A 22629-nucleotide genomic window follows, 5' to 3' on the forward strand; every position below is an offset into this window, starting at 1 on the left:
ATGATCAGAGATCTGTCCTAACTGGATGTAGAAGCGTATGAAATAAGGCCCGTTCGACCGCCCGAGACGAGCTAGATTTCTGACGGACGGTCTAACTTGACAGCTAGCCCGATGGTCTGGTAAAACATTTAGTAAATTAGTGTAAATTCACCATATATCTTTGTGTTTGGTCTGGTTAAATCCATTTGGGGCTGGTAACAATTTGAAGTTACCAGCCCTGATGTCTGACTGGGTTTGGGGCTTATTCCATACACTGGATCATATATATAAGGGTTAACACTTTTCTACGTGTAAAACGATCAATTTCTGATCGAGTTCTACGTTACTGACTCCCACCTTTCCAATACAGCCCCGAAATAAACACTTATTACAGAAATAAAAGTTGAGTCGTTATTTGTAGGTTCATCTATAAATTGTCACAGGATGACGTAATATTGAAACATTACAAACAAAATCCTTCTCGAACATTACAGTACGACGTGTAGAGCATTTTTTCTAAATGACTGTTCCCCGATTGAGAAATTGAGCCAATGTATGCATGCCAACACCACGTGACCAAACTCAAAATCAGGTGGCCTGTACAAGTGAAGCGGGGATGTGGTCAGGTACAACAAAACAAACCAGGGGACGTAACTCATGTATGAGAGAAGTATAAAACAGGCTATTGCTCACGTGCGTGGGTAGTGAGCTGAAGCAGAAGGGTTCGTCTGTCTGGCTATGGCACGGTCTCAGTATATGTTGTATATGTTGCCACTGGTATCGAGCAATTCATGCTATTGTGGAAAATTCCCAATTATTTGCGGTTAATTACAAAATTCCATTAAAAGAGTCTTCTTACAAACCACAGTTATATCGGAAGTTTGAATTGTGACCACACTATTATTATCCTCCCCCACCCAGGCATACGATGCGGGGATATAAAGTCAACGGATCGTCTGTCTGTCCGTCTATCCTTCGGCCTGTCCGACCGTCCATAATCATTTCGTTTCAGGTTCATAACTAAAAACCGTTGAAACATTTTCAACTCAATTGGTAGATATATCAAATAGAACCTAAACTGGTGCCTTTTGTTATTTAACGGTTTGGGGCATTTTTATTTTTCTCGATTTCCATGGAAACAATTTGGACTTAGTCTCCAATAGGGGTGGATTTCGTTTCCTGAGCTCAACTTGATATATCTTTCACATCCAAACCATGGTTCATGTATCAACAAAAGACTGAAGTGGTACCTTTAGCAATTTAGGAATTTTTAAAAAAATTGATTACCCGTGAAGATCCGGGTTAGAATTGGTTTTCAGTAACCCATGCTTGTCTTAAGAAGTGACAAAAGGGATCGGGTGGTCAGGCTCGCTGACTTGGTTGACACATGTCATCGTAATCCAAAGGCGTAGATCGATCTTCATGCTGTTGATCACTGGATTGTCTGGTCCAGACTCGATTATTTACAGACCGACACCATATAGCTGGAATATTGCTGAGTGCGGCGTAAAACTAAACTCACTCACTCCTTTTCAGCTGATATGGACCTGTTTTTTTTCTATAATTCAGAGACTATTAGTGCGTCCTACCGTCATGGGCGCTTAGTAAACTTATATCCCCTACTTGATCGCCATTTCCAAAGAGAATATTTGATGTAGCTATTACAAAGGCTCAAACGTGATTTACAGTTAACTAATTGCTATAACGGATAAAGCGTTTCCGCGCGACATCAGACGCCAAACCTAAAATACCCTCCCTTGGAAAAACTAGAATGTTTTGCCGGCGGTTCACGCCATACTAAAGTGACATGTGACTGCCGTCGTTCTACTGACCCCCATGGACGCCATGTCAGTGTATGCCATGGTTTGCAGCCCTATATTCTGAGTGTGAACATTCACAGCATCGTAAACACATGTCAGGCGTTGCTATCGCCCTTTATTTAGCCAGGTATGTGCCAGGGTGTTCGATTTGCTGGTTAAATATGAGAAGAGGTAGCTTAAATTGTGATAGTTTCACTCATACCTGTTTTGGGTTTCTGACCTCTTATATTTTATGTTTCTGACCTTTGACCTTCATGTTTATGTAGTCAATTGTTGATATGACAGGGTGTGATTTCATATGCGGTGTTCGATTAACGGATTATATATAGAAAACGTAGTTTGTTCTATTTTTACATATACCAATTTTTTTTTGACCTCTGACCTTCATGTGACCCCCTTGTCGTAAAATTGCTAATAAAGCCGCTTCCATTAACAAATTGAAATCGAATAGGAGTCATATATTTGTTCAATTGAAAACAACCAGGGCAGCTACATCAGTTGGAGGGAAACTCAACCAATTGGTCAGTCGTTTCTGCTGTTATGATTATAACAAAACTGTTACATTTTCGTGCGCATTTTTATTGTATGGCCCCGTTATGACCTTTGACCTTTACATGCTCCCTTTACACGTGTGTTGTGATATTGACATCTCCCAAACCACTGAGTCAGTAAAGCTTGTCAGTTTTAATAACCACCATTAATACGTGCGGTAAATTTATAACCCTGGCCTGACTGTTATATCTTAGGATGTGGTAGCCATGAACAAAATGAATCGGCTCAGTAAGTCAATTATTTGGGTTGGTTTTCAAGAACTATACATGAACTAATTACTTTACAGCAATTCTGGTTACTCCACCCCAAGATTAATTGAGGGAATATCAGAGATATTAATAGCGTCATCTTAGAGTTACGACCATCGTATACTATGCTAATATGAGAGTTAAGATCACCTTAGCTCTCGCTAAGTTTGTTTTTTGTGCAAAGGGGCCTTGTGTTTCTTGAGTCATCGTTCACAGTTTGGTCTGATTCAGTCCATCGACTTGCTAATGGTTGAGGTACGTCTATCAATATCCTCGCCATAGACAAAACCTGGTAAACAGCAGTTATCGGCAGCCTTACCCTCGAGGGCCTGGCACCTTAAAATATTGGTTGAAGGTTGCACGCTGTATACGGGGAGGTCGGGAGGATACAATTAAACGTTAGGTGAAGAGGTGAAAGAATTTAAGCTCTGGTCGACCAACCACGAGTACCTCAAAAGGAAATATGAATGTCGTCTACGGTGCTGAACAGGCGTATTAAACGCAATAGGTTATAATGGAACTCTTGATTATCATACAGAAACAATACGTCTTGAATACCCACATATTTGTGTTTGTGCCCCTACAGTGCTGTTGGATGACGTGAAGGTTATGCGGGCAAGTACAACCCATGCTGTCGGATGACATGAAGGTTATGCGGGCAAGTACAACCCATGCTGTCGGATGACGTGAAGGTTATGCGGGCAAGTACAACCCATGCTGTCGGATGACGTGAAGGTTATGCGGGCAAGTACAACCCATGCTGGCGGATGACGTGAAGGTTATGCGGGCAAGTACAACCCATGCTGGCGGATGACGTGAAGGTTATGCGGGCAAGTACAACCCATGCCCTGTTAACCTGATAAGTAACTACCAGCCGAATGGTGTTTCATTCAAGGTTATTGAAGATGGTGCGAGCTGGGTCCATCAGTATGATGTCGAGAGAAAACAAGAAGCCATGGTCTGAAAACACTTCTGGTTTCCCAAAATCAAGCGGTTTAATGCTAACAGATCAATTAAGTAAAGAGTGGCCACCTTATTTTAGTTTTCATTACATACCATACAGAAAAGCAATGATTGGTGAATATTTTGTCAAGTGAAAGAAACGATTGTGTGAGTGTGTATCAAAGAGAACGTAGCCCCAAACATCGACGTGTCCTTCTACATCATGACAAGGCTCCAGTTCACATCATGTTGCACTGGAGTTTCTACCCCATCCATCTGACTCACAACATCTGTGACTTGTACTGGCACTTGTATAATAAAAGGATGGCACTTAACGTTTTCTAGTTGTCAGTTATTTCTGGTTCTTGGACATAAACTACGTCAAGCACACTCGCTGTGTGGATTATGTGTCTGAGCTTGTTAGCACTATGGGGGCGGTGGGGTAGCCTAGTGGTTAAAGCGTTGGCTCGTCACGCCGCAGACCCGGGTTCGATTCCCCACATGGGCACAATGTGTTAAGCCCATTTCTGGTGTCCCCCGCCGTGATATTGCTGGAATATTGCTAAAGGCGGCGTAAAACTAAACTCAGTCAGTCAGTCAGTGTTAGCACTATGAACGTGTGCTTCACCGTAGTCGTCAGCCTGGTTCCCGGGGTCCTCTGCGCTACGATGCGTAAGTCGTAAACTCATGAGAACGGATGTTTGGCTGGATAGCCTAGTGGTTAAAGCGTTCGCTCGTCACGTCGAGGACCCGGGTTCGATTCGCCACATGGGTAAAACCATACTCACTCACTCCTGAGAACTACGTCTCGTCGGGCTGATCATGACCTCCCGCAATAAGCTGACGTGCCCTGATATGTTTGGAAAACTGTTGGAAGCCACGTTAAACCAAATTCACTCACTGTCGGTGGTTGTGGCAGTTACCACGCAATGCACAGGAGTGAGTGAGTTTAGTTTTACGCAGCACTCAGCAATATTCCAGCTATATGGCGGCGGTCTGTAAATAATCGAGTCTGGACCAGACAATCCAGTGATCAACAGCATGAACATCGATCTGCGCAATTTGGGAACTGATGACATGTGTCAACCAAGTCATCGAGTCTGACCACCCGATCCCGGTAGTCGCCTCTTACGACAAGCATGGATTACTGAAGATCAACATTGTAACCCGGACCTTCACGGGTCCAATGCACAGGAACATACCAGACTTCCGTATGAGTACATTCAGCTACTGCACTACACCACAATTACTACTTCCACAACGTCACCTACATGTGAACACAGAATCTGCATTTTGGAATTTACTATGTTCATCATCTCAAAGACAAAGTCTTGTAGGTTATCTGCTGAACTTACCCTCGCGTTATCGCCATATATATAAGCAGGACGACTACACACTATGTGTAGTTAGCTAAGTTAGCTGGTGATTGTTTTCTTCGTTCGATGCCCAATTGGTTAAGCACTATATGAGTTGGTTCAATCATTCTCAGTCAAACCCTTCTGGTGTACCTACGTAGTGTACACTACATGCTGTTGTAAGTTATTTCTCTCAGTAAATCGGAGACCAATTGCAACAAACACAGAATGCTACGTCATACAAGTTCCAGGATTAGAATCTTCACTCATGTCAATCTATCTCCACTATAGTCGAGATGGATTCCATAAGCCCAGATCTGCAAATTTCCTATGTGGGGCATCTGAGTTGGTTATCTTTGACCTGTCTAGCAACCCATATGGCCCGTCCCTAAACATGATGAGGCATAAATACCCCTGACCACGGTTGTATCTTGTACCGTACTTCCTAGAGCATGACATGCACTTTTCACTTAGTCAACATAATGTCTGCTGACTACTACAGGCCATGGCACCTTTTGATATGGCTGAAAAAGCAGATCAATTAGACGCTGAGTCACTGTAAATGTCGCTGTGGCAATATCCTTTTCCTAGCCTTTTGTTCGATTTGTTTAACATAATCTGCAGGTATCGGACAACTGATCACATTACATAGGCATCCACATAATTACAAGTTGCACAGCACGGCAATACCTGGTCATATTACTCATACAGTGCACAGGATTACAAATGGTCACCGGCTGTTGATGTTCCTATACAATATTTCTGTATTTGGAACCCACAAGTTGTCTTGCCAGCCTTCAGTATTGATTTTGTCAACATTCATTAGTACTGGTATCATGGACTTGAAACATTCCGTTCCTAATGACATTAAACACCCAGTAAGCATCTGAAACATGCATTCCATATTGAATAAGGCAACAGTCTATTGGAACATTAACCGCTGAATAATTATCATCCACCATTCATGACTAAAATCCATTTTCTATTTTACTGACACATATATCCTATCTATTTCAGTGTCACAACTAACGTGTTTCCGCCTGACTGTTGCACAACGGAGCAGTAATTCCCCACTACAAAATAAAATTAAGTTTCCCCCAGTACACAGGTCATGTTGACAACTAAGCCATGGTGTTCTCCTAAACTAATTTATTCAATCTAACTTGATATAATCCACATACGGTATTTGCTCTAATAAGCGCGGGGGGCTTCTTTTTTCAAGGGACTTCCAGACCCAGCGCTTATTAGAGGCCCAGCGCTTTATGCACTTACTGGGTGTAATTACCCTAATTGTTAGTGAGCTGCTTTACTACTGGCGCTTATTAGAGGTCCTGCGCTTATTAGAGACCTGGCACTTATTAGAGGAAATATGGTATATTGATCAGATATCTCCAACAGTTGATTTTAACAGTGTACTAATTGGGAGTAATGGACACAGACAGCAATATTTAGCAACACATCACCAAGTTTTGGGGACAAATACAAAGGATATCGAATCCAGCTTTGGAATCAATCTCTAGACAACACAAACACAATTTCCAAAGATATACTTTTTTATTCCTGCCTATTTGCCTGTGGCTATTCTTAACAGACACAAAGATAGATAAAAATATATTAAAAGACAAATAGAACTGTGACCACATGGGCATACTGATGACTTTAAAGATGACATGGAATGTATGACTTTATAGACTGAACAGTGTGAATACACACCAAAAGTACTGGTCAAGACAGATGATGGGTTGATATCATTTTAACAGAGAAAGAAACCTTTCAAAATTTCCCACTAGGACCAGTGAGTGGACAATAATTAGTGGTCCTGTCTGTACTTCACTGGTCCATAAATAACATTCACAGATTTACTTAACTATCAATACAAAATTCACTGGCTACCATGTACAATTTTCATTTAGTGGTCCTGATGAATTTTTATTAGCCAGGGACCACAGGACCAGTGTAAATTTTGCACATTGTTTTAATGGATATTTAGTTCACAAGGAAAGCACCTGGCCTCAAAAGATCTTTCCCTTTCAATTAACTGTAAATACCCATAACAGGGCTGCAATGTATCATACATTCACCATAACACCTATCAATTTAAAAGTCAGTGTTGGAAATTGCAATAGACTAAATCTATTTAATCTTAAAAAACATCCTTCAAGAGCCTTTCTGCATGTTAGTTTGTTGTTATTTAACACCACACTCGGCATGTCTATATCTACACTAAAATAAAATGCTCTGCGGAGTGTTTCTAAAACATGGAATGTTATAAAAGAGAAAATTAAACCTACTTTTGCCTTTGAGTAAGTATAATGAAAAGAAAACCTTTATGTACTTTTCCAACAAAACATTCCTTTATGAACAAAACTTTGCAAATGCTATGTGGCTCATTTGTACTTTTGGGTAAAATATACATGTAAACATTATGCTAACTGAAAATACAAAACTGAATTGTCTAGAAATGGTTTAAATAGTACTCACAAAGTGGAAAGAGAGGTGTATTTAACACATGTTATCAAATTACACACAAAAACATCCATAAACAGCTATGATATGAGCAACAGTATCATTTTAAAACATAAACCATGGGAGTGAAAGTTGGAAATTGGTAATGAATCATCATGGCACATACCATGACAATGTGTGACCAACAATATAATCTATATACTTTGAGTACATCTATCTGATATTCATAAATATATTTACCCGTGTCATATTGCATAAAAACCAATAATATCATAACAAACATTAGCATAACATGATTGCATATATTCAGTTGCAGTGAAGAATATATAGATATTTCAGAGTAAAAGATCACTATGTCCTGGCTGTTCATGAAAGTATAGGCATTTACTGTTAGCACACGAAAAGACAATACTGACAACACATTCTCCCCTCGGATTTTGTCACAGAAACAATAATTCAATTGACATAATAATAATAATAATACCTGTTCAAACAATCAACAACAATCATATACTGTCCAAACATAGATCTTCCATTGCAACTTTCCAGTCTTTGCAACACGAACTTAACAAATATTACCTTCCTATTAAATATTCTGCCATTTTAAGCTGCAAAATTGATAATTTTGGTCATTATGTCATAACCAATTTGCTTCGTAATACTGATATTTGTTTGTTGTATTTTTCTTTGTACCTTTGTTGAATGTATTATCACAACTATATGAAAATACAACAAAAATAATATAAAATATAATTAAAAAAATACTTACTGATGTAGTAGATGAAACTCCTAACTGAGGCTGTTGCCACCTGTTACAGACAGGATGGCACAGATATTGAATTATGCTCTCTACAGCTGGACTGTGAAGCAGTGTGTATGGCTGTTTATCTCCAGTATGGCACAATATATGGAGTGTATCTGCAAAGCACTGTGATTTACACTGTAAGAATGAGTAGGTGAGTTAAGTTTGACGCCGCTTTTGGCAATATCACAGCAATATCAGTGGGGGCAGAGACCAAATAACCATATAACATATTATATGGTCTCTGGTGGGGAGGGGGAAAGAGAACCAGAAATGGGCTTCACACATTGTACCCTGTAATCACGACCCTGTAATAGATTTCACCTGTGGGATAACTTCACACTTTTGTACTATCATACATTGTGTACTCAGCAAGACCTCCGTCCCTGTACAACGCTCTAACAAACAAAACATTGCCTCTTTCATTGCATATTGTGTAAATCTTGTACACTGCATGTTGTATAAATCTTGTACATTGCATATTGTGTAAATCTTGTACACTCCACGTTGTGTAAATCTTGTACATTGCATATTGTGTAAATCTTGTACACTGCATATTAAGTAAATCTTGTATATCATTTTCCTGTAGTGCTGTATAATGACAGTTTATCAACAACCTCATCTTAACTGTATAACACAACCTTCCTTCTACCATTTCACCACCTTCCCTCTACCATTTCACCACCTTCCCTCTACCATTTCACCAGCTTCCTCTACCATTTAACCATCTTCCTTCTACCATTTCACCACCTTCCCTCTACCATTTCACCACCTTCCCTCTACCATTTCACCACCTTCCCTCTACCATTTCACATCTTCCTTCTACCATTTCACCTTCTTCCTTCTACCATTTCACCACCTTCCCTCTACCATTTCACCACCTTCCTCTACCATTTCACCACCTTCCTCCTACCATTTCACCACCTTCCCTCTACCATTTCACCACCTTCCTCCTACCATTGCACAGCTTGTAAATCCAGTACATAATTTTCCTGTAGTGTTGTACAATGTATTAACACTACTTGCACCATCTTCTCATATAATTGTACAATGTGTAAACAAGGGGCATTAGATTCACCTAGTGTTGTACAATGTATATACAGTACAAATGTCATGTTCCCTGTATTTCTATACAAAGAGTAAATATTGTGAAATATTTTCCAGAGGTCTTGTACAATGCATTAACACTACAATATCATCATTTCGTATAACTGTGCTATCTGTAAATACTGTACATTAACTTTCCGTAGTCTTGTACAACGTACAAACACTACTAACAACATCATCTTCCTTTCTATTGTACAATGCGTAAACACTGTACACTAGCTTCCTGTTTTCTTGTACAATGTATTAACACTACATCATCATCTCATATAACTGTCATAGGCGGATCCAGGGGGGGAGGGGGTTTGATAGGGTTGTGCAACCCCACCCCTCTCCATTTGTCCTGAAAGTTTAGTAAATGACCATTGAGACTCTCGTCAAAATGGGTGAAAATGAACTGTGCACATCCCCTTTCTCAAAAAGCTGTATCCGCCCCTGCCAGCACAGTATGTAAATACTGTATATTTTCCAGTGAAGTTGTATTACACCTACCAACAGTTTACCTGTATATCATAACCTTCCATGTTTTATTATATATATGGAAATACTGTACCGGTATATCATTTTCTTTTCAGATTCTACATTATACCAGAAACCTTAAAATAGATATGATATCTTATTATTTGGTCTCTGATTATACTAACAAACAAGACCATCTTCCCTTTACAATACTCTAACAAACAAACATTATCTATGTCATTGCATAATGCGTAAAACCAGTACATAATGTTCCCCTATTGTTACTCAATAAATTAACAGTCTATCAACAACCTCATCATAACTGTATAACACAACCTTCCCTGAATCATTACACAAGCTTCCTTCTACCATTGCACAACTTGTAAACCCAGTGCGTTCTTTTCCTGTGGTCTTATACAATGTATACTGAGGGAACCAAAAAAGGGAACACCACTTCATAGCAGTGTTCCTGTATTTATGCTCAGATTTCCTCCCACAGCGCTATTCAAAGCTGGTGATGAAAACTGGAAAATATTAAAGGAACGCTTGAATTTTCCTGTGTTCCTTTATTTGTTTCTGTCAGTATATTAACACTCTGTAACATCATCAGCCCAGTTGTGATGCATGAGCACACAGGTTATGTTGATAGACTTAACTACTTCCACTGGTCTTTTATAGTATTGTACATGGTTGAGAGGGTGAACTGCCTCCTTGTTGTCTGTGAATGTTAAAGTATTGTACAAGCTGCCGAAGTTTGCTTCTTGACTCCTTGACTTGAGAAGGCAAGAGCCAGGGCTTGAGCCTTTTTCACCGACTCTGACACTGTGTGGACGTAGGTTCCCTCCAGCATCTGGTTCAGCCTCTCATTGGGCTTCAACACTGCCACACTGGCCACATTCTCGGGAGCATAGGCTATGGCTGACAGGTCTGAAACAACAGCCATAGCATTCACCTGGCAATGGGCATGATAGGAGCAGATGGATACTTTTTTGTCAAAGTCCCACACCACGACGTTCTTGTCCTGACTGGTAGTCACCAGGAACTGACCACCCCGTGTAAACTCCATACATACGATGAAGGACTGATGTCTGGTCAGCTTGCATGCCAGACTGCCGTCAGACATGCTCCAGACATAGATGGACCGGAAGCCTGATGTCAGAAGATTCTTGCTGTCGGGGGAGAAGGTCATGTTGGTGATAGAGGATCTCTGACGCATCCTGTACATGTAGCGATTTGTTTCAGCATCCATGACCCGTATAGAGCCATCACCGGAACAAGCTACAGCAAGGCTGTCATCTGGGGTGAAGCCTGCACCACAGCAAGCACTCATCTCGGTGTCGGGCTGGCCCACCAGGGAGTCAGTTTCATTCTCTTGTAAGTGGACATTCATGATGATTGGGTAGTCAAACATGGTCATGATGATCTGGAAGATAAGTCAAACATGCTTATATGTAACTGAACGTATAAGCAGGATCTACTGTGCACAACATACCCTGTTATTTTGGTGCATCACTTAGATATGCATCTCTAACAATCCCTAGCAACACATACATCATCCATAATAGCAACACAGAGTTCGACCAGTGTTTCAAACCACCAGAGCAGTGCCATGCAGACTTGTGTCCTGTAGCCCAGATCTGGTGTATGTAGGTTTGGATCACGGACTCATGCTGATCAGGATTGTTGTTTGTGAGCACCAAGCATACATTATGGGTTTCAAGTAGTAAACGTTCATGACCTGTATGACTTCCAAACGTTGACCTGCAGTAATACAACTGAAGTTCCTCCTGACCTGTATGACTTGTAAATGGTGTCAGTTCTGTCTACCTCACCAACACACTGTGCCTGCAACTGAAGTTCCTGTGACTTCACTAGTTCCTCACCATCAAACTGACAGTAAGATGGTAGGACAGTGTCTGATCCTGACTGCTCTAGCCTCACCATCTCCACCAACACAGTGCCAGTGCTGCCTGAAGGTGGTGTGACTGTCAATGATCCTATTTCAGTTCCTCACCATCTCCACCAACACACAGTGCGGCAACACAGTGCCATCTCCACCAACACACAGTGCCGGCAATGGTAGGACAGGTCAGATCCTGACTGCTCTAGCCTCACCATCTCCACCAACACACAGTGCCGGCAATGGTAGGACAGTGTCACCATCCTGACTGCTCTAGCCTCACCATCTCCACCAACACACAGTGCCGGCAATGGTAGGACAGTGTCAGATCCTGACTGCTCTAGCCTCACCATCTCCACCAACACACAGTGCCGGCAATGGTAGGACAGTGTCAGATCCTGACTGCTCTAGCCTCACCATCTCCACCAACACACAGTGCCGGCAATGGTAGGACAGTGTCAGATCCTGACTGCTCTAGCCTCACCATCTCCACCAACACACAGTGCCGCAATGGTAGGACAGTGTCAGATCCTGACTGCTCCTAGCCTCACCATCTCCACCAACACACAGTGCGGCAATGGTAGGACAGTGTCATCCCTGACTAGCCTCACCATCTCCACTCACCATCTCCACCAACACACAGTGCCGGCAATGGTAGGACAGTGTCAGATCCTGACTGCTCTAGCCTCACCATCTCCACCAACACACAGTGCGGCAATGGTAGGACAGTGTCTTAGATCCTGACTGCTCTAGCCTCACCATCTCCACCAACACACAGTGCCGGCAATGGTAGGACAGTGTCAGATCCTGACTGCTCTAGCCTCTCACCATCTCCACCAACACACAGTGCCGGCAATGGTAGGACAGTGTCAGATCCTGACTGCTCTAGCCTCACCATCTCCACCAACACACAGTGCCGGCAATGGTAGGACAGTGTCAGATCCTGACTGCTCTAGCCTCACCATCTCCACCAACACACAGTGCCGGCAATGGTAGGACAGTGTCAGATCCTGACTGCTCTAGCCTCACCATCTCCACCAACACACAGTGCGGCAATGGTAGGACAGTGTCAGATCCTGACTGCTCTAGCCTCACCATCTCCACCAACACACAGTGCCGGCAATGGTAGGACAGTGTCAGATCCTGACTGCTCTAGCCTCACCATCTCCACCAACACACAGTGCAATGGTAGGACAGTGTCAGATCCTGACTGCTCTAGCCTCACCATCTCCACCAACACACAGTGCCGGCAATGGTAGTGTCAGATCCTGACTGCTCTAGCCTCACCATCTCCACCAACACACAGTGCCGGCAATGGTAGGACAGTGTCAGATCCTGACTGCTCTAGCCTCACCATCTCCACCAACACACAGTGCCGGCAATGGTAGGACAGTGTCAGATCCTGACTGCTCTAGCCTCACCATCTCCACCAACACACAGTGCCTCACAGTGTCATCTCCACCAAGCACACCATCTCCACCAACACACAGGCGGCAGGGTACAGTGTCAGATCCTGACTGCTCTAGCCTCACTCCACTCCACCACACACAGTGCCGGCAATGGTAGGACAGTGTCAGATCCTGACTGCTCTAGCCTCACCATCTCCACCAACACACAGTGCCGGCAATGGTAGGACAGTGTCATCCTGATCCTAGCCTCACCATCTCCACCAACACACAGTGCCCAATGGTAGGACAGTGTCAGATCCTGACTCTCTAGCCTCACCATCTCCACCAACACACAGTGCCGCAATGGTAGGACAGTGTCAGATCCTGACTGCCCCTGACTAGCCTCACCATCTCCACCAACACACAGTACCGGCAATGGTAGGACAGTGTCAGATCCTGACTGCCCTAGCCTCACCATCTCCACCAACACACAGTGCCGGCAATGGTAGGACAGTGTCAGATCCTGACTGCCCTAGCCTCACCATCTCCACCAACACACAGTGCCGGCAATGGTAGGACAGTGTCAGATCCTGACTGCCCTAGCCTCACCATCTCCACCAACACACAGTGCCGGCAATGGTAGGACAGTGTCAGATCCTGACTGCCCTAGCCTCACCATCTCCACCAACACACAGTGCCAACAATGGTCCAACAGTGAAGACTTACCCGTGTTCCTGTGCTGTTTATGGCAGTCTCATAGAAAGAGTACAGAAAGGTCACATCACGTACAGCCTCACCTGTACAAACAACAATCAAATATTTCAGTGATGCATGGGTTCGATGTATCATCTAGCGGTTATTTACCTTGCCGACCGGTAACTAGGAAGTGGCCCAAGTCTGCAAGTGATCAAAATCTTGCGATGTCTCGGATATTGGTGAGTTTATACCAACTTGGACATATTATAACCTTTTCCCGCCCTTTCCGGCAGGATTGCTCTTCCATACACTCAATAACGTGACTTCCTTGTTATACCATGAGAATGGGAGAAGCGTCATTTCGTCAGTGGCGGATGGCATTGTTTATCACCAGGCTCACGACTGGTAATTCATCTGATGGATCTAGCAGCTGATAGATGCAGATGTTAGAGGAGAGGGACTTTCATTTAAAAACAACAAGCATTCAAACGATAAGAATTGTTTGTGTTATTTTTTTCAGCTGATATCCATAAGTACCGTGAGAATAGGAAATGCCTACAGTCTTTACCTACTGACTACTCACACTATGCAGAAGACTTGATGTACTATCACAACTGACTGATAACGAGGTGCAGTAGACTCGATGTTCAGTCTATTCCTACTGACTACTCACACTATGCTGCAGACTTGATGCAGTATCACAACTGACTGATAACGAGGTGCAGTAGACTCGATGTTCTTTCTATTCCTACTGATATCCACGGTGCAGTAGACTCGATGTTCAGTCTATACCTACTGACTACTCACACTATGCAGCAGACTTGATGTACTATCACAACTGACTGATAACGAGGTGCAGTAGACTCGATGTTCAGTCTATTCCTACTGACTATCCACGAGGTGCAGCAGACTTGATGTACTGTCACAACTGACTGATAGCGAGGTGCAGTAGACTTCGATGTTCGTTCTATTCCTACTGACTATCCACGGGTGCAGTAGACTCGATGTTCCTTCTATTCCTACTGACTATTCACACTATGCAGCAGACTTGATGTACTATCACAACTGACTGATAACGAGGTGCAGTAGACTCGATGTTCCTTCTATTCCTACTGACTATCCACGAGGTGCAGTAGACTCGATGTTCAGTCTATACCTACTGACTACTCACACTATGCAGCAGACTTGATGTACTATCACAACTGACTGATAACGAGGTGCAGTAGACTCGATGCTCAGTCTATTCCTACTGACTATCCCACGAGGTGCAGCAGACTTGATGTACTGTCACAACTGACTGATAACGAGGTGCAGTAGACTCGATGTTCGTTCTATTCCTACTGACTATCCACGAGGTGCAGTAGACTCGATGTTCCTTCTATTCCTACTGACTATTCACACTATGCAGCAGACTTGATGTACTGTCACAACTGACTGATAACGAGGTGCAGTAGACTCGATGTTCGTTCTATTCCTACTGACTATCCATGAGAGGAAGTTACCGTTGTCCAGATTCCAGATCCTGCCCTTGGCCTCCATGCCAGCGGTTCCAGCAATGAGGATGTTGCCCCCTTCTGCCAGACAGTCCACCAGGCGACTCACATGCTGTAGATCATACACCAACTCCGCTGAAACATGGATGTATTACTTGATAAACACTTTTGCCTTCATTCAAACATATTTCCATATATTTTCATCCACATTCATCCATGTTCATATTAACACTACATGCTTCTAACAAGCTGATACAATCAGTCATGGGTTCAGACTCAAGCTGACTTCATTCCTTTGGCTGTCAAGAAGCTGCCTCTACTTGTGGGTTACAATAAATGTGACAAATATCACTCTGCCACATGACTGGTCAAAGTTGTACCCAATCCTTTCACTCGCTCGTTCACTCACTCGTTCACTCACTCAGTATAGTGAGTGTATGTTCTGTTCCAAGGTGTCTTACATGTTTGGACATCCAGGACAAGGACTTTCTTGTTTCTGGGGACAGCGAGGTGTCGTCCACTAGAGGTCAGGCACATCAGTTTCCGTCGTGTTCTCATCTGTTCTGCCTCCATCACTAGGTCAGTAGTGCCTGTCACCATGTCTCGCTTAAGAAGACATCCATACTTCGTACACATGAACAGCTGCTTGTCATCTCTGGGAACACAAAGACAGGGATTCAGACAGACAGATAGAAAGACAGACAGACACATGGAGACAGAACTTGCAAAGAAAGACATAGATACATTGTTTGTGCATATGTTAGATACTTCTGACCCTAGTACCATAATAACAGGTTATCACATGACAGTTTTCCTTTTGCTGAGTCATATCAGCCCTCGACTACCATATCAGCCCTCAGCAAAAGGAAACTCATATCATAACCTTTTAATTGTATACCACATCAAGGGACGTAACTCTAAAATAAACTAGGCTCCGTCTACTAAAGTTTAGAGCATTTGCATGGGCTGATATGGCTGATATGCATTTTCGGCCCAGGTGGTCAATATGGACATATATGCCGACACCTAATTATTATGCATACCTTTTCACAAGTATGTGCTAAAACATGTTACAATGGATTCCATCTGGTGTGATATATATAGAGGATATTATATGAGTGCCCATGTCATACTATGTTTATGACACTCATGCCTAAATATCGGCATATCCCTCGCTCTCACTCAGGAAATACCAACATTTAGGCACTCGTGTCGTAAACATAGTATGACATGGGCACTCATATAATATTCTGTTTATTACCGGAGTTGTCAAAATGAGGAAAATAAATCCAAATCTACTTTCAAACATATAGGCTTGGTACCCGCTGTCACCATATGTAGAAAGCAACGTTACAGAAGAAACGTGATGTCATAGCATTGTTCATGACATCACTTCACTATGACAAAGTAACATTTTGAACTAGGGCATCATATGAAAAATATGAACCCCGATATTTTCGCCCTCGTAGGTAATAAGTGACCTTAAGTTTGGTTAACATGGTTAAAGCCCTTATAATTACATTGATTACAGTGCTTACATACAGGAGCATTGTTACATTCTGTATCCAAGTACTGAGGCATGAATACATTGCCCTGACATTGACCTGTTCAACCTCACTTTGAGAATTTTAATGTTGAGCTCTGTCCAACATCTTGAATATCCAATGACTTTTTCCTTTCCTCCTCATCTGTATTTGTTGCCTGTTTCTGAGAATAAATCTCTTTTGACTCTTCCAGGAGGCGAGGCAGGTCCCAAAGCTTGATTGTGTTATCAGCAGACGCTGAAAACATCAGTGTTTCATCCGATGAAACAACATATTGCAGAATAGCCTGACTGTGGTCTGTTATTGACTGCATAAGAACTGGTTCGGATAGCGGTGTCTTTCGCTGTCCTAAAGAGACCAACTTGATCTCAGCACTGCCATAGCTAGCAACAAGGGCCCATAACTCTCTGTCTCCAAACAGTTTCAAAGCAACATATGGTCCATTTGAACAAGCAAGTTGGGATGTCAACTCTCCAACACTGAGGTTGAAAAGTTTGGCTTGTTTATTATTATCTCCGTTGATGCAGGATGTGGATGAAGGTCCCCCCAGGAGGAACTCTTCCTTTGAATCAAGAACACATAGTTCCAAGCTATATTCCTTATATCCCTCCAACTGGAACAGGAGTTCACCAGAAGGGACTTTGTTCACAAACAGATGATTTTTTTTCTTATACCCGAAGCCTTGATGAATAAATTTGTTGTCTTTTGTGACAAAGGTTGAAGAACCATAATCAAGATCTCCAGTGTTGAAATTAAAGGGATTATCATTCGGGCCAATATCTGCAGTCATCTCTCCAGACTGACAGTCATAGATACAGGCAGTAGTTCCAGACAGGGTAACCAGGTGTTTCTCATCATGAGAAAACTGGACATAGCTTGGTTTACTTTTAAGCTCATGCTTGATATCAATGCCTCGTCCAGTTTTCTTGAACATTCCAATCTTGATTTGTTGTTTTTCATCTGAAAAATATAATGATAATATGAGGACAATCAAATTATGAATTAGCAATAGAATGCTAAAAATGAGTCGTAACTGGCAGTATATTATTTTATTATATTTATCATAGTTCCGTACCATCTGACCAGGCAACCAATCTGCCCGAGTCAGACACACAAGCATTGCCAGGTTTACAGTCGAGGTGGATGGGGGTGGAGAGCGAGCCGTCATACACGTCAAAGTAGCTGGTGTAACTGTATTTGCTGCTGGTGTGGAAGGATTCAGCCAGAAGCAACCTGCAGATAAAGAGTTATAGCATTTATGGATCACTTTTCATGTTCCTAGCACATCTTCATTTAACTTCAGCAGTAAAATATTCTGATTCTGAACTGACATCCATTGTGAATGAACCTTTCAAAGACAAGATGATGTTTTCTGTTTTTTTCTCATTTTGATCATCAGGGTCCCGTTTCACAAAGATCTTGTAAGTGTAAGATCTCATAACTTTTCTTGTAGCATTCATACCTCCTATACTGTGACATTGACCTACGATAGTCGTAGCGCTATGAGAGCTTTGTGATTTTTTAACTGGGCCCAGGATGCCAACTTACATGAGGAAAAGTAATGAAAACCAAACTGTGACGCTACACACTTTTCTGTGGCCTTGAACTGAATGGATCTGACCTTCCTGTTGAGGTCATCCACTGCCATGCAGGACATATTGTCATCCAGGTCATACACTCTCAGACAGTCATTGCCATTACTTGGTTGTTGGTCTGTCACATACAGCCTGTGCTTGGATTCCTGGAGGACCATGCAGCTCCCAAATACACGGTCATTGCCTGTCAAACACCAACCAAGAAAGTATATATGACCAGTATGAGGTATTCACAGAGAACAAACAATTCTCAGAAGTGATGAGGTAACAATGCCTCTACAATCAGGGCAAAAAAGTCTGTATACTTCTAATAACAATGACACAGTATATTTTGGGACCAGGAGATTCTACAATAACTTAGACTTTTTGATTGTTCAGGACAGTTGTGTGACTAACATGTGAATTCAGTAATGGAATCATGATTATTCATCAGTTAATGTAACATTACTAATACTAGTAACACACTGGACGAGTTGTTTCATCACTTCAGGCAACCACAGTCCAAGGGAGTGAACCCATTGCCATCTAGTACTGTTCAGGGAGGTAACTCTGTACCTCCAAATTTGGAAATACAGAACTACAACACTGGTAACCCATGGACTCTTTGTAATAATTTAAAAAATCAAACATAATTAAAACACAATTATCACTTATTCATGACATATAATATACATTGCTGATTATGAAAAAACATATAAACAAAATTATAAGTGTACAATTGCAAATCAAAAGTGCAATATTGTGTACTTGGGTTTACTTCCCAAGAAACGAAGCAGCCGGGGTACCGAACCCAGTCAGAGCGGGTGGGTGTGCACTCAAGTGTAACGTCTGGTTCATCTGCAAATGCCCTCACGGCTCATTGTGTGTGTATATATATAGATGTTGGATTTTGTAAATACATGCTCATTTTTTGTGTATAACATTTTTGCAATTAACAGACATCATAACATGTGTACAAGTATCACACCTGCCTGTCTGTGTAATTACATAATGTGACAGAGACCGAACTCGGGCCATAAATCAATGCGTTTTGTTTATGGTGTATAGCCTGGTAGGTGTTAAGTTCAAATTGCATGTGGTCAGTGATTGAAGTTGTGTATTGAATATTGTCATTAGCAGACAGGCAGGCAGACACATAGGTGTCAATAAAACAGACATTGAGTTTTGTCTGTGACATATCTATATGACAGTTAGAAATTCTAATGATGACATTGCTTTTAAGTTTTGAACTGAGGAAGTGACTCAGTAAGAAGAACGTGTGGTGATATAGTCAAATGAAATTATATAAACAGTTAAATCAGTAATCTACTGTCATAACATATAAAAAGCTTGCGCCTGTGAAATATGAACAAAACATTAGAAAAATAGCTCACACCAAAGCCTTCACCAAGTATTCACAGGACAACCCAATTCCAAGTTGCACGAACCTATTTCACTGCGCATGTGCTATGAGTGCAGCCCAGCTCAGCGCAGCCCAGCTGTTGAAACCACTTTTCCCCAAGCCCTGGGGGAAAATTAGTGAATCGTTTGAACTCCGATTTCGTGCGTTTTTTTTTCATCGTGTTATTTTTCAACTTAATTAGTTGAATTTCCATTTTTGATGATTTGTTTCGGTAAGTCCATACCGAAAGGTATCAGAATCTGCAAAGTTGTGTTTTACATGTGACCTTTAAGTAAATGTCTCCTGTTTCCATACGCCATTCTGAAATCTGGCACCTACAGTATTGATACTGAATGAACAGCGTATTTGAGTCTGGACCAGCAATCAATAGCTGCGATGAGATCACAGCATTGTGCACAAGCCTTGCCATGAGATCATAATGATACACAATCCATGCCATGAGATCATAATGATACACAATCCATGCTATGAGATCACAATGACACACAATCCATGCCATGAGGTCATAATGTCTCACAATCCATGTTATGAGGTCATAATGTCTCACAAGCCATGCCATGAGATCATAATGATACACAATCCATGCTATGAGCTCATAATGATACACAATCAATGCTATGAGGTCACAGTGACACACAATCCATGCTATGAGGTCACAGTGACACACAATCCATGCTATGAGGTCACAATGACACACAATCCATGTTATGAGGTCACAATGATACACAATCCATGCTATGAAGTCACAATGACACACAATCCATGCTGAGGCCACAATGACACACAATCCATGCTATGAAGTCACAATAACACACAATCCATGCTATGAGGTCACAATGACACACAATCCATGCTATGAGGTCAGAATGATACACAACCAATGCTATGAGGTCACTGACACACAATCCATGCTATGAGGTCATAATGATACACAATCCATGCTATGAAGTCACAATGACACACAATCCATGCTGAGGCCACAATGACACACAATCCATGCTATGAAGTCACAATAACACACAATCCATGCTATGAGGTCACAATGACACACAATCCATGCTATGAGGTCACAATGACACACAATCCATGCTATGAGGTCAGAATGATACACAACCAATGCTATGAGGTCACTGACACACGATCCATGCTATGAGGTCATAATGATACACAATCCATGCTATGAAGTCACAATGACACACAATCCATGCTGAGGCCACAATGACACACAATCCATGCTATGAAGTCACAATAACACACAATCCATGCTATGAGGTCACAATGACACACAATCCATGCTATGAGGTCAGAATGATACACAACCAATGCTATGAGGTCACTGACACACAATCCATGCTATGAGGTCATAATGATACACAACCAATGCTATGAGGTCACAATGACACACAATCCATGCTATGAGGTCATAATGATACACAATCCATGCTTTGACGTCATGATGATACTCAATCCATGCTGGGGCCACAATGACACACAATCCATGCTATGAGGTCAAATTGATACACAGCCCATGCTATGAGGTCACAATGACACACAATCCATGCTATGAGGTCATAATGTGCTCAATCCATGCTGAGGCCACAAAGACACACAATCCATGCTATGAGGTCATAATGATACACAATCCATACTGAGGCCACAATGACACAATCCATGCTATGAGGTCATAATGATACACAATCCATGCTGAGGCCACAATGACACACAATCCATGCTATGAGGTCATAATGACTCACAATCCATGCCATGAGGTCACAATGACACACAATCCACTCCATGAGGTCACAAAGACACACAATCCACTCCATGAGGTCATAATGACTCACAATCCATACTGAGGCCCATGAGGTCATAATGATACACAATCCATGCTGAGGCCACAATGACACACAATCCATGCTATGAGGTCATAATGTCTCATGATCCACTCCATGAGGTCACAATGACACACAATCCACTCCATGAGGTCACGACACACAATCTACTCCAAGAGGTCAATGACTCACAATCCGCTCCATGAGGTCACAATGATACACAATCCATGCTGAGGCCACAATGACACACAATCCATGCTATGAGGTCACAATGACTCACAATCCACTCCATGAGGTCACACTGACTACATTCAACAAGGTCAACCATTGTAAACTCACAAGTATCTTCGAAGGAGACTTTATCACTATTTATGCACCATGCTGGGCAACACATTTGGGGATTTATGTCTTGAGTTTAAAGACTTTGCTCATTATTTCCAACAGATGTCACACTTTTCATAATCTTGATTTAAGGATAATGTTAAACATTCTCAAATGACATGGTAAGTACCAAGACTTGCAAGTATGTTAATAATGAACAAAACATTCTGCAGGGGCCCCCCGAAATGTTGTCTTACCAAGGATGTTGATGTCCACATTGATGGAGCTGAGGAGGCACCCTCCAGGGCTCGGCATGGTCTTCCCCTCAGGTAGGAGGTGGGGGTGGTTCCTTGTGCTCAGCCAGGTGTAGGCAGACTGGACCAGGCCTGTGATCCCTGGGGACCCACTGTACTGGGGGCCCAGCTGGGACACAATCTGTGGAGGCCACATGTAGAATATAACCTGACCTCATACGCTCACTGACAATGTCGACACACAATACTTACACTGTATTCCATATTTACACCACAAATATATGCACTACACTTAATACATACCGTTCACTAAATACATGCACTACACCAATTACATGCACTACCCTCATTGCATACAATACTGTTACCCTGATAATCCATTACATATTGCTGTTGATCACTCGATTGTCTGGTCCAGACTCGATTATTTACAGACTGCCGACATAGCTGGAATATTGCTGATTGCAGCGTAAAACT

At 42.2% G+C, this 22629-nt stretch overlaps 1 protein-coding gene across 1 annotated transcript in view; it reads right to left on the reverse strand.

The window, feature by feature from the left end:
- Positions 1 to 6753: 6753 nt before the first annotated feature.
- The window catches only part of LOC124258347, a 44356-nt gene continuing 28480 nt past the window's right edge, over positions 6754 to 22629 (reverse strand). Inside the window, exons 9-16 of the mRNA XM_046692436.1 lie at positions 22156 to 22333; positions 18338 to 18527; positions 17824 to 17981; positions 16823 to 17708; positions 15666 to 15859; positions 15214 to 15339; positions 13742 to 13812; positions 6754 to 11150 (exon numbers count right to left, since the gene is read on the reverse strand). Coding sequence (XP_046548392.1) covers positions 10455 to 11150; positions 13742 to 13812; positions 15214 to 15339; positions 15666 to 15859; positions 16823 to 17708; positions 17824 to 17981; positions 18338 to 18527; positions 22156 to 22333 — 2499 coding nt within the window. The 3' untranslated portion in view covers positions 6754 to 10454. The remainder of the gene's footprint in view (positions 11151 to 13741; positions 13813 to 15213; positions 15340 to 15665; positions 15860 to 16822; positions 17709 to 17823; positions 17982 to 18337; positions 18528 to 22155; positions 22334 to 22629) is intronic.

This window comes from Haliotis rubra, unplaced genomic scaffold (genome assembly GCF_003918875.1).
Source record: "Haliotis rubra isolate DU_JTF1 unplaced genomic scaffold, ASM391887v1 Scf69, whole genome shotgun sequence".
Taxonomy (NCBI): Eukaryota; Metazoa; Mollusca; class Gastropoda; order Lepetellida; family Haliotidae; genus Haliotis; species Haliotis rubra.